The sequence below is a fragment of the Scatophagus argus genome, chromosome 23 (assembly GCF_020382885.2).
Source record: "Scatophagus argus isolate fScaArg1 chromosome 23, fScaArg1.pri, whole genome shotgun sequence".
NCBI lineage: Eukaryota > Metazoa > Chordata > Actinopteri > Scatophagidae > Scatophagus > Scatophagus argus.
This window is the reverse complement of record NC_058515.1, coordinates 12,235,837-12,252,348: the sequence shown is the minus strand read 5'-3', so window position 1 is coordinate 12,252,348 and position 16,512 is coordinate 12,235,837. Positions and strand designations below refer to the sequence as shown.

Here is a 16,512-nt window from a genome sequence, read left to right as displayed (position 1 = left end):
TCCACAGCTTCCTCCCTCCCCCTCCTCACACACATACACACACACATGCACAAACCCACATCATATCGTATCATGGTGTACATTAGGAAAAAAATAGAAATGAAAGAAAATTCCCTAAAATATAACTTTGCTTTTTTTCTGAGGCCACTCTATTTTATTCCATAAATTCTGCAGTTTTAAATAAAGCCTCAACTAATATTTTGGCAAATTGTTGAATAAATTCATAATCACCTTTACCTTATCATCATTTTCACACAGTGGAATAAAAATACAAAAGTCAATACGATAGTTTTTCCAGGTCAAAAGCAGGTAACCCTTGTTATTTTTCATCTTCCATGTTTAGTTCCTGGTAGTTGTTCTCTGAGAAAGTCTTTGTCGCAGGAAGTGTTGTGTTTTATGTTTCTGGTAGCAGCAACTGCAAAGTTTGGAGTAAACAGAAGGGCGAGTGGGTGGTTGATGATGGCCACCACAGCTGAACAGATATTAAAACATAGAAGTTATGTACCATGTAGTGTAAACTCAAAAGTACAACACACACTGTCTTTGATTGTCTCAAAGGCACACACTGAAAAATGTCACATTAATAGTCGTTTGGCACAAGAATGGTAACATTCACACAAGACAAAACGAAAACAGAAATAATTTGTTTGTTGGGAGTGAAATTTGTATTATTGCTGTTTGTTTTGCCACAATATTTCTTTTTATTTCAAAGCATGTGGGATTGTTACTCGTTTACTAAATCCAACAATAACCTTAAATGACTCAACAGCTCAGAGATGAGACAACAGCTGAGCTGATACGGTGTTGTTGGATGACTCAATGTAAAGTTTTTAGTTTTTTCAGAATTTGTGGATGTACGTGACCTAGTGATGTTTACTGTGTCAATAAGATGTCAATGCACGTAAAGAAACTCCATGTCCTCATCTGCTTACACGAGATGCACACTAAAAACAATACGAGAGCTATTTTAATCTATTTCTCACGTTAGCCGACTCTTCAACGTAGACTTTAGTCATTCTAAAAGACGGTTCTGTCAGTCAAGTAATATCAGTCAATATCTATTCAAAGAAACAGCCAATAACTGTCTCATTTTAAACATGCTATGAACACAACAGAATTTGTTGTGCGTGGAGTAAAATAAGGAAACTCACATAAAAATGCACAGTTTGTATACTTTGCAACACGTGACAGAAAGTGTTGTGTTTTACATCCGTAAACAGGCAAACAGAAAGTGAGCTGTTTAAAAACAACAGCAGTGGAAGCTGATGGAAGCTGATTACACAACAAAGGAAGCATCAGGAGGTCAGGAGGTGAAATTGCCTCACCTGGAGAACTCCTGACTACCGATTGTAATTTTAGGTTTTCACTGAAGAAGTTTATTTTAACCCGTTTTCCCTTTGGTATAAGAAACACAGGCTCCATACTGAGCGGCTTATCTGAAAGTGGAAACTTCTCGCAGCGTATTGTTCGCAGAGCCATTCACTCAGGTATTATTAAACCCTGCCTCCTGCGCCCCTCGTGCTCACTGTGCCATTGTGCTCTGGTCAAAGTCATCTGCTACACCCACGCTGGTGGAGGAATCACTAAGGTTGGTGTCTGCGCAGAGTCTTTAACCACAAATCAACCACTTGTGAAAAGTGAAGACCTACAATAGTTACACAGAAAGTGTGGGGCTGATATATTCCATGTCTGCGAGCAGGGAAATTGTAGAAATACTGAGTGATTTCTAACATTTTACATTAAAACTCTGGATACAACTGTGTGTATATTCACCTCTGAGGTGTACATAATCAAGAGTGTTGCCATGAGAGTGACTACCGTAACCTCTGTGAACCTGGGATTGTCTGTCATAATAACACTGTTTACAAATCATTTTGTAGGCGAGGTCAGGTGTATGACACATGAAAGACACCTCAGGGGTCACAAGGGCAATCAGACCACGTCTGGTGACAAACAAATAAAACGAAGTGCGATGACAACGGATGTGACATTTCTAGGAATGCAGCCTTCCCGGTGCAGACTCTTTCCTTATCTCGCCTCTCCCTTTTTGTCCTTTCTTTCTTCGTAGAATACACTCTCACAGGAAGTGCCTGCTCATCCGTGTCGTGACACTGCAACCAATTAGAAGAAAAAGGAAACAAAAAGAGGAATAATGGATGGAAAATGTGGCAGAGATACATAACATGCTAAAGCCCGTCACGCTCTTCACCACTCCCCATCATCTCTCCCTGGGGACTTCCCCAAATGCTTTTGCTTACGTCCTTCCCTCTTACTTAAGCTCCCTCATCACTCTCCTCGATAGCATTCAGGAGGAAGAACTACTCCCTGCATTTTTATCTCCACCAGGCTGCTCCTTCCAAGCTCACAGACTTGTGCTGGAAGCCGCAAATCAAAATCTGGATGTATTTTTTGGCTCAACATTAAAAAATCTGGGCCCATCGTTTGGTCCCAGTTTGGATAAACAGGGTTCTACATAGCTGTGGTGCAAACAGGGGGTACTGAAGGAGGTACTGAAGGAGGTACTGAAGGTTACAAGGCTGAAGCAATGGTGCAAAATTACAAAGGACCACAGTTGTTTGAGTTCTGAGTGTTTGACAGAAGGTGGCAGTGGTGTGATACAGTGTTATGCCGGATCTGCTTTGTGGGAGCATGTTATACCCATGAAATGATCTGATTCTCCTCTGCAGTGCACTGTCAGATGATGATCACAGTGCATGGCCAAAACTGTGCCAGGTTTAAAGATAATGTGTGTAGTTTTCTTGTAAACATACACAAGTTAATTTTACCTTCCACAAAACACATGTTGTGTACCCCAGAGGCTTGATAAAACATACTGAATGACAGCAAATTCAAACTAGACTTAATTCCAAGACATCCCACAACTGCCAGCTTGTATTATGTTATTACTGGTGCACCAACGCTCTGGTTAACGTGTCCATCCATCTGTGTTTTGTGTGCAGTTTTGCGTGTTTCTCTTTCCCAGAATATTTTAGAAACGTTGTCACTATCAGCTGTTGTTCATGCAGGGCAGGAGGAGGAAACAGTGTCAGTAGTGGAAACGAGAGAGTCATAGTCATAGTGAATCACTTTGTTGGGCAACAGATGCTTCGAGTGTCTGTTTTTGCTCCTCTATGACACATGCTGGAGTGAAAGTGCAAAAAAAGAAGCTGTCAGAGCATGTTTCAGTGGGCCGTCACTGGGTGGCGCCACAGTTGGAGGCTTGTCTTAAAAGGCATATTTTTTTTTAGACATTTTATTTATTTTCATGATTAGATCTGATGAAGCAATTCTCTGTCTATGCCTCTTTGTTCACCTTTTTATCATCGTTTTATCGTCTTTTTTTTATCCGGCGTCACTGTCACAGATCTGGGGGCTCATAACTGCACTGAGGTCCCTCCCAGCCCACTTTCAGTGCATCTCTGCAGGGGAGAAGTTCGATGATGTCTGCCGTTTACCCCCACACAAGTTGTTTCAGAGGGACTGATTGCATGTTAAGAGTTAGCTAATATTATTATTTTATCAGTCGTTTAAAATGAAGTACAATTTTATGGTACTCAACTATTGACACTGTATACTAATTTATAATTTATTTTTAATTTGGCTATGGAGCAGCATTCCTGCTGGCCATTTCGCATAGGATTTTAAAATATTTTACTTTGGTGCAATCTGGTGGCATACAAGAGTGATACTTTGGCAGACATCAATTGCTCAGTGTAAATTAATGAAGAAATAAATTTCTTTAAAAAAATTAAGAATTTGATCAATTTATAGAGCAAAAAAAAAAAAAGATAACATATCATTCATCTGGGTTTATCTGGGAACACAGATTTAATTCTTTACAAAGTGATTATGTAATTAATATTCTTACTAATATAATATAATAACTAATATCCTGTGGTTATTGGATCATTGTCTTATCCTGAAACTCTTAAACCTGTAAAATTCGCTTCCTCATACCGAGCTAGTGGCGTTCAGGACAGTTGTGAGCTGGGTGGTGGACAACCCAAAAGAGGAATTAGTTTACCCGTCACTTGGAGCGATCGTCAGCCTCTTAAAAGAGTTGTGAAATGTCTTTTGTGGGTTTGAAGGACTGACAAAATAACCCATGGTGTTCTCATTAGGGTGAGACCGTTAGAAGGTTTGAAACTTTAAATTTGAAACAGAAAGCCTACGGTATAAATGAGATACATGGAGTTTAAAAGATGTGTTAAATGACCTGAATGTTAAAATTGGTCAATCTAAATTTGAACACCAGTAGAACCCCAATAAATAAAATAACATTTTTAAATGAGACTTTTAGCTGGTTAAACACTTTGTAAAGGCTGAAGAAATCCACAATATGTGAAATAATTTTTACCACTTGACGTCACTGAACATTTTGTCATGATGCTGAATGGGGTCACACAACCCACATCATTGAAATTTCTGCTTTGCGTGACAGTTTGACAGTTTTGCACTGCACTCACTAACGATTTCCTGCCATACCGTGACAGACATCAGTTAGAATTGACAAAGCGAGTGTGTGTGTATGTGCGTTTCATTGCCAAATCTAAAAAAAAACAAAGATAGTAAAATGATCAAAAGTAATTCTTGGTAATCTTTTACTTATTTTTATCAGTTTTTTTCTTCGTAGAGTTTCTCTTGCAGCTGCTCTGTGACTCTTTATCTTCTCGTATTGCCCAGACTAGAAACTACAATACTGTACTCACAGTCGGTGAACCAAATATCTTGTTGGCCTGCGGCTTTCACACAGGTCACATGTCCCGTGTCTCAAACTTTCGGTTATTCTTTACATCTTTACATCTTCTAATTCTTCTATTCTGCTGGGCTTTAACACTTTTACACTGTAACAACTTCAGGCATTCAAAAACCAGCATTAATTCACATTTTAAGAATTATATTGCATTAGGTTCAACAAGTGGCCCTCATTTTTTACTTTCTTTGTTCGAAAATTTTTCCCTGCCAATGAAAATTATGTAAAATTAAGTAAAAAAAAAAAAACAATGATATTTCCTAAAACCTAAAGATATTTATAAATTAATTCTTATATTTGTTGTGGAATGTTTATCATGTGGCTGAAGTATGAAAGTTTCTTTCTTGCAATAACAAGTAACCCTTCTGTCTGACAGAAAACAACAATATCTAAACCTTCAAGCTAGAGATTTATTACAGTATTTGAAGGCCTACTACAAAAGTATGAGATTGTGGATAATGTGTGTTGACCTCTTTTGATGATTCTTTTCGATGTTCTATTCAGCATGGGTCTCCCCAGGCCTCTTGCGTGCTGTCAGCAACAAGTTTATTAAGCCACCAATCAATGAAGAGATGAAGTTCAGCTTTGAGAGGCTTTGTGTCATCATCCTGTAGTGTCCCCAGGATGTTCTTGTGCAAAGAGCACTTGGTGTCCATTCAGGTATGATTCATGTTTCTTGCAAAACATTCATTTTGCGATTTTCTTCAGTGATACTCAGAAATCTGAGGCTAGCTTTGAACCATAAAGGAGTTCAACCTCATGAAATGTTGTAACTTGGTTGTTTCAGTCAGATGTTATGAAATGTCAAAGGAAATTTAGCTTGGTAATGCATGAAAAAGTGAAGGAAGAATGCTTTGGTCAAAAGTGTGTGTCGCAATGTTGTGTTCCTGCTGAACATTGCACACATCTGTAAAAGAAATTGTACTCTGTGTCCTTTGGGAAAAAGATGCATGTTTTATTAAAAAAAGTTATTAAATTAATAATTTTGTCTTTTGTTTCTGACTACAAATGATCATACACATTACTATTAAATAAAAAATGGGAAATATATATAATTTACATATCTTAGATTATAACTCTTATGATATATATTTTTAAAAATCACTACCATGCAAAGTCAAAACTTTTTTTTTTATAGGCTTAAAACAAAATAGACCATTACATTGCTAGAAGTCATATAAAAGCTAGCAACTGTGTGAGGCTTTACTGACATGGTAACGTAAATGCTAGCCTGCTAACAGACTCACACTGACAGAGCTAATATGCTGATGTTAAATAAGTACAATCGCTACCATGTTCACCATCTTAGCTTAGCGTGTTAGCATGTTAACATTTGATAGTTAGCTGAGGCTCATGCCGAAGCCAGTGGCGTGGCAGAAGTTTGGCTATACACCAAAGCACTGGACAAATTAGAGATGTTAAAAGAAACTTTCATGTGTGTACCAAATTTTATGGCAGTCTGTCCAATGGTTGTACATGGCAACTTCATGGCTCTAGAGGTCAAGGTATCATCAACGTCAATCAACATCTGGACAACATGAATGTCTGCACAAAATTTTGTGCCAGTCCAAGTGAAAAGCAGTCCAAAGAAAATGCAGCAGAGCTTAATCGCTGCTCTGCTCAGTGCCCACAGTGGCCAGAGTTTTGAGTTCAGGTTCGTCGACCTCATAGCCTGGCACGCTGCCGCTCTTGTCCCTGTTCCTGCCTTTGAAGGGCCTCCCCAGTTTGACAGATAACGTCTGCAGGACAGAGCTCTCGTCCGGTGAAGAGCTGCTGGTTCGGCCACTGCGGGTGAAGGTAGACGTACTCCTGCTCTCCGAGTAGGTGGCCTCGAAGAGCTTGCCCATGAAGCTGAGGCCGGCGTGGCGGATGTGGGAGCTGCCAGCACAGGCGTAGAGAATGGGGTTGACAGCACTGCTGAAGTATGCGAAGGCTGTGACGTTTGGACGGGCCGCTTTTGCTGCCAGGATCACTGATTTCCTGTCCTGCAACAAACCGACCACCTGGGGAAGGCAAATGGGGGTGAGGGAGGTTACAGGAAGGGAGGAAACAACAAATAAAATTGTTGAACAATGACTCCCTCAGCATATTTCAGCATGAAGTATATTTCCACAGCACTAATTCTAACAGTACAACAGCAAAAGGAAGTACATCTATTCAAGAGCTGCACTTAAGTGCAACTTTGAGGTACTTGTACTTGAATATTTCTATTTTCTGGTACTTTATATTGGGCATTTCAGAGGTGAATATTGTACTATATTGCACCAAATTTATTTGAGAAATTTAGTTACTAGTTCTTTTTCAGATTTAGTTCAATAATGAAAAATATAATCAACAAAAATATGACAGATTAAGATAAAACTTTATTGATGACTTTTACTTGCAACAGAGTCTGTTTAAAAATGCACCAAACTGTTGCATGTAAATTAAAGACTGTGAATGAATCAAATTAATATGTTCTATTATATATCATGTAATATATATTAATATAACTAGAAAATAAAAATTAGGGATGAGTTCTGTTTCAACTAACCATTTTCAAATAAAGCTCTGTCTTTCTACAATTAAGTAAAATAGTCACCCTGTTTGAAAACTTCATGTGGAAGAAGCTAAAAAGTAATATCTGGAAAGCTTATATGTTCCAGTCTGCTAGAATCAGAAGCGGTTTCTATCCCATTCAGCGAACACACTGATCTCGTCGACACAAAGGCACATCAAAAATCACCTCTATGACGTTGACGATGTGATAGGGCAGCCAGAATACTGCAAAGGTACAGATGATCAGCAGGATGAGGCGGCTGCTTTTCGCTCTGCTTTTGAACTTGGCGCTTTGCAGGCGGCAGATGACGGAGGAGTAACAGGTGGTGATGAGGGAGAAAGGCACCAGGCAGCCCATGAAGGTCTCAAACAGGTACTGGAAAACCTTGTGACCCACGCTACCCCAATGGTATGGGATGCAAAATTTCAAAGTGACATTGTTTGGCAGTACCTTCTGCAGATTACTGTCAGAGAAGAAGAGGAAAAAACACAGAAATGGAAAATTAAAAAAGCTCTGATGAGTCACAAAGACAGTCAGATCTGTTACAAAATGTACTCGCCTTGATAAATTTATCAAACCCAATTTACAGGAGATATATCAGCACTTTTATGAGCATAAACCAACATGTGTGACAACTGACAGACAAAGCTGAAAGCCCAGAAATTCCAAATTTTGAATGGAAGCTCTGATTGGGTTTGACTTGAAGGTTTGATGTCATCTTGTTCGACCTCCATGCTTACAAAGCTTTTGAACAATCTAAATTTTGAATCAGTGACTGATTTTTTAATGGTCCGTGGTCTTGTCAAATCTAGATTTGTTGTGAATAAAATAAAAAAAAATTAAATAAAATTTAATATATGATATAAATTTATTATTAATCTGTAATCTGTATATGATCTGTCATTTCTGTTCGGTTCCTTTCATGTGGAACACACCGTGCGGCAGCCACTTAAAACTCAGGTTCGAAAGTACAAAACAAATTTTAGTCTCACCTGCGGTAGAAAGGCATCGGCAGCGACAAGATGAACGCTAACGTCCAGACAGCCATCAGAAGAACCAGGAGAGAGCGCTTGGTTCTCATTCTCTGGGACACAAAAGGCTTGGTGACGGCCAGCCAGCGGTCCATGCTCATCAGGCAGATGAGGTAAATGGACACATACATGTTCACACTCGACAGGTAGTGCACCAGCTTGCATGCTGCTGAGCCAAACTCCCAGCCCCGGCCTCCAGCCAGGTAGCGCAGGAAGAAAGGGGCGCTGAGCAGCACTAATGCATCCGCCGCAGCCAGATTCAGCACCAACAAACAGGTCACTGAGCGCTTCTTCACCCAGCAGAGCACTGACCAAACCACAAACAGGTTCCCGGGGAAGCCCAGCACGAACGCCAGGGTTAGGATGGTGATGCCGACCTGAGCTGAGGGAGTGATGGGCAGAGAGAACGAGGCGGAGGGGGAGTGCCCGGAGGTGGTGGTGATGTTGGACGCCATGAGGAGAGTCTCTGAAGAATCTTCGTTTGGCTTTGACAGCTGTCAAAATGACTCAACCTACAAAAGACAAACAGACAGGAAACAGGATATGTATAAGTGTGAAAAGTGAATATGTGTTAGTGCTGCGAAACATTGCACAATAATTAATTTCTGAAACATGAGCTACAGCAAAGTTTCCTGTAATTATCAAGAGGTCAAGGGTCACGAGCTACTTCTGTGGAGATAGTAGGAATTAATGCAGTGTCACTTAATGCCTTTTGTACCATGTGCACAATGTGTGTTGTGTAAGGTGTCTTTCTTGCAAGCAAATTAAGAACTACGCTGTCGATGCAATTTTGTGCTTTGAAAGATTTATGCTTCATGTTTTTCGAAGTTTCATTCCACACATTTTGTTTTTCACTCCCCTTCTTTAGCTAAGCCAAGAGCTTAAGCTAAACATCAAAGCTGTGGGACATCTGGGACAGGAAGGAGCACAGGTGTAGAATGAATCTGATTAGTAAGCAGAGCTGAGGTGACTTTTCCTTTTCATAACGCATAATGATTGAGGAGCGGAAGAGATAGGATCAACGTAAATTTCAAAGTTTTAATCATCTGGTCTCTCGACAGCCGCAGTTTCTGTGTTAAAAAAGGAAAACAGAACTCACAAGCAGTCATTAATTGCTCATGAGCTGTTTTCAGTTATATTTAATATTAAATTAATAATCTTTTCTTAAAGTTTCTTATTGTCTCATTTGTTTAATTACATATGTTTCTTGTCCTGAACAATATTAATATTATTAATATGTGACACAAAATTTTAATGTCTTCAAACTCTGTAGAGGAAAATTTATTTGAAAAATCACCAAAGTTTTGCTATTAGAATAAGTTAAATATATAAAATTCACACACTGACCTTCAACAGATGATTTTTTTAAAACCCCAATGGTAAATCCACTCCTAAAACCGACCGATTTTCCACTTATTTCACACCGTGTCTGATCTACTGCTTACTCCCAGCCTTCCTTCTTTACTATGATTGCATGTGCAGAGAAGAACTAAAAAAATATATGAATATTGAGTAAGAGGAGTCATGTGAGGGGAAGTCCAGGGCCACAGAACCAGCTTGAGCTCACTGGGTAGTGATTTAGCCATCGTTTCCTCCTTCAATTTCTGCCCTACTATTGCGGATTAGTGCATTACACACTCACTGATGGTGGCATGAATGGCAGCTTCATGGAAAACTTTGGACACAGAAGATGTTTGTGATGCAGCATTTGCTTTGCAGTGATCCCGAAAACAGAGATTATGAATGTTAGAATCAAGCCCGAACCGTTTCACACAGCGAAATACTTTTGGTATCAGTTCTTGTGAAACTGCTGCCTTAATTTACAAGGAATATCGGAAATGAAGAGCACAAGAGAGGGGGTGGGGATATATTCCAGTAAACTAAACAAGGATCAAGTTGATACATGAGCCTTAAATCATAACTCTATGGCGTGTATTGTCTGGTACGTTGCATCACAGCTTTTAGCAGAGTCACAGTGTAGTCCTCTTTCCACACCGCCCATCTTTCTCAAGTTTCTTACTGTATAATGAACAAGATGCACCAATTTGCATAACAAGGCTGTGATGTGTCACATTTTCAGTAAGAGGTCCTTTTACATAAGTTTGTATTTTTCCTGATTTTATTTTCTATAAGACTGCATGCTCACAGTGAAATATTAAAACATTCCAGTTTAGGGGTTTCTCTTTAAAGCTGTACTGGTTAATATTTTCATGTTAAAAATGGATTAAATGACTGATGTATGTTGTAATGTGAAATAAGGGCGATAGCTGAGCTGGCCTGAGCTGCCATGGTGATGTTGGCAATGTGGCCATGCTGGCTTGTTCTACTGCCCCCAAGTGGCCAAAATCAACTCACACAACTTTAAAGATAGTTAACAATAACATGCAAATAGTGTAAATATTGCAAAAAAAACAAACAAAAAAAAAAACAAAGTTGAACTTTCAATCTGTGATCTTCACTGAAGCATAACAATATTTAGCATTTCAGTACCATAATCTTGAATTATAAAAGTGCATAAAAATAAAAAAAATCTCACAAAAAATGCTCTAGTTGAATTAAATTGGGTTTAGGTGGTGTGATGAGAGTCAGTGTCCTGGATAACGCTCCACAGTTCAAAACAGATCAAAGCTCGAGTATTATAAAATGTACAGTCCTTAAGCACCATCTCAGACACAACAATGTCCCTTTAGGATGCGTCAGGCGGCAGGCTCTTCCCTGGTCAGTAGGTCCAGTTACATCCCTTCTAAAGTTTGTAACAGTCTCATTTGGAAGAAAGATTCATGAATCTGAAGTGCTGCTGAATCTCTTCTTAACCGTCAGGAACCAGGCCTGAGTGGTTTAAAATCCAGTTTCAGGCGTGCTTTTGGACTTGTATCCTCTACCTGTCACTCTCCACTGGTTCAACATTGGAGCACCAGTTCAGAAAAGATCCTGGATCTTTACTGCTTTAGCATGACGGCATCTGTGTCTTTGTCTTTGTCGCGGCTGTTCTGGCTGTTCTGTCGGCTCTTCCTGCTTACCGAATCCAGCCCCGTGCCTTCGAACAAGCGAGCCATGAATGACAGGCCCTCTCGCCGGATGTACGACTTTCCTGCGAAGAAGTAGAGCACTGGGTTGGCACAGCTGCTGATGAAGGCTATGGAAGAGGTGACAGCACGGCTGCTGTGCCATATTTTATTCAGCCTGGTGGGTGGGAAAGTGAGCAGAGCATTTTATTAGACACAGAGCATTTAATTTTATGTAATGCTTAAAATAATAATACTTAAATTAAACATCATGTGTTCCAAAATGTCCAAACAGCCTCATTTGGACTCTTGAACCACCGCACCTGACTCATTTCTTCCCATGTGTGCACCCTGTAAAGGATGAGAGCAGTGACAATCGACTGTTGTGTCATCACTTACATTTGTTTTACTTCACCCTCTGGACACAAAGCCCATGTTACCTGAGAACAAGACGGAGCAGTGAAAAATGACATGGTCAGCACGGAGAATACAGGCCATAAGAGTTCAAAGAATGTGTCGAAACAGGACGTGTGACATACTTGCACCATGTTGATGATGTGGTAAGGCAACCAAAAGAGGCAGAAGGTCAACACTATGGCCAGGATGAGCTTCTCGCTACGAATGCGACGGCCGAACTTGGTGTTTCGGATCCGCCGTAAGATGCATATGTAACTGACTACAATGATCCCGTAGGGGATTAAAAACCCCAGCACGAGCTCCAGCGTGTACTGGAGGACCACCTGTGCAGGGGCAGAAGAATAAGAATAAGAGGAAAACCAGAAATGAATATTCAGATATTCTGCATTAACAGGAACAAAAGTGGGGAGTGAGCACCAGAGGTCTGGTGACCTCAGTCTGAGCCAAATGAAACAGGATATGGTTTGTATGCGGGGATAACTGCTTGAAGGTATTCATGTTGATATTCACTCATTTGTACACATGAAAAATGACAAACTGTTTAACCCCAGGCTACTTTCTTAACTCCGTACAACTTGTCAGTCACAAACCTTTTATATGTTTAAATGACAAAAATCCATTGCTTTAAGACATTCATGAAGCCAGCAACTCATTCAGCAAAGTATTCCTCATGAGGAAACGGCTTCACCTCTTCCCAGGCAGTTTAATGGCAACCTTGACACCTTGACTTGTGATTGGAAGTGATATAAACCTGTCATTTAATTCCTGGTGTTCACTGTCACTGATAACTTGAAAACAGTTTATTCAGGTATTGTTTCACTCACGTGGTTGTGACTGTCATGGAATGAGTCACACACGAAAGTATTTCTTGCTTTCTCCACTCTTCTGAAGATCAGCGCAGGGATGGAGGCGACCATCACCAGCACCCACACCACAGCCAGCACCCGCAATACCGTCTTGCGGCCGGTGAAAAGACCGAGTCGCTGCGGCCACAGCACGGCCACCAGCCTGTAGATGCTCATGAGCATGATGAGCTGGATGGAGGCGTACATGTTGAGCAGACACAGGTAGAAGAGGACCTTACACATTATATTCCCAAACACCCATTTCTTCAAAACCAGGTAGACGATGAAGAAGGGGGTGAGAGACATCAGTGAGCCGTCGGCGATGGCGAGGTTGAGGATGAGAAGGGTGGTGACTGTTTGCTTTCGGGCGCGGGCCAGGATGCTCCACACGATGAAGAAGTTTCCAGGGAAGCCAAGTAGGAAGACGAGGCTCAGGATGAGGGCGCCCATCGTGGTGGCAGTTGGATTATCCACTATGGTCTCGTTTCCTGCCATGGAGGATCCGTTGCTCAGGGACATTTTTGTCACCTTTTTGTCACAAAAGAGAGTCCATTAATTGTACTTTTTAAGGGACGTGAAATACAACGGGAAATGTTGCCTTGTACAAACGGTAACAAAGCATTAAAATAATTAAGAATCAGTAGGAGAGTGTATTTCCAAGGCAGTTTTCCAAAAAAGGAAAAAAAAATAATCCAAAGTCCTTCAATACTATTTTCTGACTAATAAATACCCTCATCTCTGACTCCAACTCTGTGTTTTATCTGGCACGGACCTCAAGCTTGACAATACAAGTATGCACTTTTGCAGCAAAGCGTGGGAGTGTGGCGCAAGTGTAACAGGTTTTAACTGGGATTCTTAATTCCTGAACAACGAGACCAGACACGAGTGCAGAGCAACAGACGTTCTGCTGGTGTCAGGGTTTGAGCAATGATTTGGTTAAAGGTTAATTTAATTTTTAAGTTAATTCTAGGGTCAAAAAAGCAATTTGATGTGCTTCACATAAGAAAAGTGAACTCAGTAATCAATAAAACACAAATAGACACACACATTATGACCACAACTACATAGACACCCATCTGGAAAATTTATGTTCACCTATTTACCTTGTAGCATTTTGATTTTATGCTATTTTTACTCCACTTCATTCATCTGACAGCTGCAGGTTGCACCTTGAGATTTTATGTGATGCACTAGAACTTTTAAATGTGTCTGATGTTTAGCTGCTTCAGAAGGCTACTGTGAATGCTAGACCTCCATGTCTGGTTCTGACTCGAGTACCACTAACTGCTTCATCAAGAGGTTTATATTTTTCAGGCAGCTCATATTTGAGTGTACATTCATTCATGATTCACTCATTAGAATCAAGTGGGTTTGGGGATGAGTGCACCAGAACCCTTGGAGGGAATTAGTGCCAGTATTGAAAGATGCAGAACACATTTTGGGTTAGGGTCTCTTTATGGGATTTATTCATGACAATATTAAAAATATAAAATATCACCAGCCTTATTATATGAGATATTTGGAGCCGCACTTTAAAATCTATGTACACTTTAGGTATATGAATAACTGCGAGTTAATACAGAGCCTGTCAGTTATAAGAGATTCGTACAGATAATTCCCCTAACTGCATCCTGTAGGCTCCTGCCAGGCAAAATATTTACTATAGATATTTCATGTTAGCGGAAAAACGTTTTAAAAAAGTGGCATGTCATCACTTGTTTGACACATCTTGACTGTTACATTCAGAGCGCGCTCAAACATGCAGCGTCAGTGCCGTTGTGCAGGCAATCTAATACGTCCATCCAAATGCATCTAACTCACACACTCACTCTATATAATATTGTAACCAAACCTGTTTGATATCTCCCAGCTACTTGTGCTGTAATTATGGATTATTACAGTGAAAATTAGTGTGTAATTGGCTGTAGTGGTGAGTAAGTTTGCAGCAGATGATATAACTGGTACAAACACTGAGACATTGGTTGGATTATGAAGATTTACTTTTTGGTACTGCTCAGTTAGTGTTTAGCAGTACTTAATTTGTATAAGCATTTAATTTGTATCACCTCTCAGGGGGTGGGACCTGTAGAAAATGCCAAATTATTAGTTCATGACATATACTCCCCTAATTGTACGTTGAATAACAGATCATTTAAAGGTTAGGTCAATTAATTTATAAACCACCAAAAATGTCCTGTGGCAATCAAATAAAATGCAATTATGTACCGGTAATGAAAAGAAATAAATTAGTAAATAAACGCATGCAGCACGCAAATGAAACAGAAGCAAAACATTGACAATGACAGCAAAATAAATTACTTTTCACATCTTAACAAAATTTCTATGCTGATGTAGTAACAGGAAGCTGGTTGTTAATGTAATATCACTGGATAAAAGCACTTCAAAGTCTTCAGAAGAAGAGATGAAAGAAGTGTGACCACATGGCTCAGTGTTTACCGAAAGCCGGTCAAACCACACCGACGGTGGCATCAAAGCAGCAGCAGGTGATAAAACTGTGTCACATTGTGCAATGTCCCCACGGTGCGACACATCACCGGCTAAAACCAGCCGGGGATGTCGAATCTTTTCTGCTTTTGTCCCGCTTGTGCGTGGTATCGTTTGCTTTTCAATCTTTTGTTTTCGGAATTCAGATGATTAACATTTGCTTTCTTCCCTTACTTTTTTGCTATTTATTATCATTTCTTCAAACAGAGCTCCCTGTAAAAAAAAAAAAAGTCACAGACTATAAAACCTGACTGACTCAAAAGGTGTGTTTGTGTGTTTTCTGTGACTCATGCACATACTTTGTAAAACACACCTGTTCACACCTACATACAAGAAAAATCATACATGCAGAACCCTTACAACATACAGAGTCAGAGATTAAGACAGATTTAGCCGCACAAATAGACAAGTTGTTCATAAACTCTTGCAAATCCTAAAAAAAGACAACAAAACTTCCTTGTTTCTGCTCCCACAGCAGCAGAAAACTTCGACTGACTTCGGTGAATTGTAACCGCAGGGTTGCTGCTGACTGAAACTGACATGAACTCGTGACTGGGAGACAGGAAAATGAGACAGACTCACCAGTTCATCCACTAGAAATCCCAACAGAAGAAAGAAGACACCAGGAGCTGGATATCTGACTCTGTTGCAAATGTTGTGTTTTCTTCCTTTTGCTTTCACCCTTTCTTCTCCCCACGTTTTCCCCCCACCCACTCTCCGTCACTGTCGCTCTCCATTGATTTGTCATACTTGCTGCAACATGTAGTGAATGAGCGGGGAAGGTGTGTCCCCATTACCTGGCAGACCTGTGTCCTGGCAATCTGTCAGCATCGTCACAGGTCGAGCGAGGAATTCCGTCAGTGTAGAGTCGGCTGAATGAAGGGTTAGTTCATCCCCAAGTCCAAAAAGGTTTTTCTCCTCATGTTATCTTACTGTGCAGATCACAAAATTCTGTTTACCCCCATTGCGTCTGAGTGGTAGTCGATATTTAGATGTCTCAAAACCTCAGCACACTGAAACTCAATGGCGCTGCATGGAGATTCAAGTTTCAAGTTCATTTCCTTCAAAAGCAAACAGGTTTTGCACCAATGTGCTTCACAAAGGCAGACGTTCACATACAGGCATGAAGACATGTGAAGCAGGTCTAACCATAAATTAAAAGCCAAGGGAACAGATAAAGAGATATAGACGGCATTTTTATGCACTTTAAGTGAGTTATTGCAGGTTTATGGAAAAGTTACGCACCCTGAAGTCTTTATGCCAGGTGGCCAAACCCAAAAAATATAACTTGACATTGTTATGATGCCCTGTCAATGTGCATAAGCTGTCTTAACTTGACCTCTGACCTCCTCTGATTGGTTTGTTTAAAGGAGCCCCCTGCTGGTCAGAGCTTGAAGGTGCAGTATAAGAATACAAA

At 40.2% G+C, this 16,512-nt stretch overlaps 2 protein-coding genes across 3 annotated transcripts; both read right to left on the bottom strand.

Annotated features, from left to right (window-relative positions):
• Window positions 1-5,684: 5,684 nt before the first annotated feature.
• Window positions 5,685-10,269, bottom strand: ltb4r (leukotriene B4 receptor). The gene is made up of 4 exons (XM_046381267.1): window positions 9,671-10,269; window positions 8,285-8,835; window positions 7,479-7,755; window positions 5,685-6,756 (listed from the first exon to the last, which is right to left on the bottom strand). The coding sequence occupies exons 2-4, from the start codon at window positions 8,776-8,778 to the stop codon at window positions 6,358-6,360; spliced, it is 1,170 nt and encodes a 389-aa protein (XP_046237223.1). The 5' UTR covers window positions 8,779-8,835; window positions 9,671-10,269; the 3' UTR covers window positions 5,685-6,357.
• A 155-nt stretch (window positions 10,270-10,424) lies between these two features.
• Window positions 10,425-16,438, bottom strand: ltb4r2a (leukotriene B4 receptor 2a). Of its 2 annotated transcripts, none has more exons than XM_046381284.1 (5): window positions 15,893-16,438; window positions 12,570-13,118; window positions 11,868-12,068; window positions 11,728-11,768; window positions 10,425-11,506 (listed from the first exon to the last, which is right to left on the bottom strand). In XM_046381284.1, exons 2-5 carry the CDS (start codon window positions 13,107-13,109, stop codon window positions 11,263-11,265), a joined length of 1,026 nt encoding a protein of 341 aa, XP_046237240.1. In that variant the 5' UTR covers window positions 13,110-13,118; window positions 15,893-16,438; the 3' UTR covers window positions 10,425-11,262. The 2 variants fall into 2 exon arrangements, with proteins under 2 accessions (XP_046237240.1, XP_046237238.1); XM_046381282.1 differs by lacking the exon at window positions 15,893-16,438 and adding an exon at window positions 15,678-15,817.
• Between the last annotated feature and the right edge of the window lie 74 nt (window positions 16,439-16,512).

Coding starts and splice junctions, on each gene's coding strand:
- ltb4r (XM_046381267.1), bottom strand. CDS start 8,778: ATGGCGTCCAACATCACCACCACCTCCGGGCACTCCCCCTCCGCCTCG. Junction 7,756..8,284: donor CCGATGCCTTTCTACCGCAG/GTGAGACTAAAA, acceptor CTTCTCTGACAG/TAATCTGCAGAAGGTACTGC. Junction 6,757..7,478: donor ACATCGTCAACGTCATAGAG/GTGATTTTTGAT, acceptor TGCCTTCCCCAG/GTGGTCGGTTTGTTGCAGGA.
- ltb4r2a (XM_046381284.1), bottom strand. CDS start 13,109: ATGTCCCTGAGCAACGGATCCTCCATGGCAGGAAACGAGACCATAGTG. Junction 11,769..11,867: donor ACATCATCAACATGGTGCAA/GTATGTCACACG, acceptor TCTTGTTCTCAG/GTAACATGGGCTTTGTGTCC. Junction 11,507..11,727: donor GAGGGTGAAGTAAAACAAAT/GTAAGTGATGAC, acceptor CCCACCCACCAG/GCTGAATAAAATATGGCACA.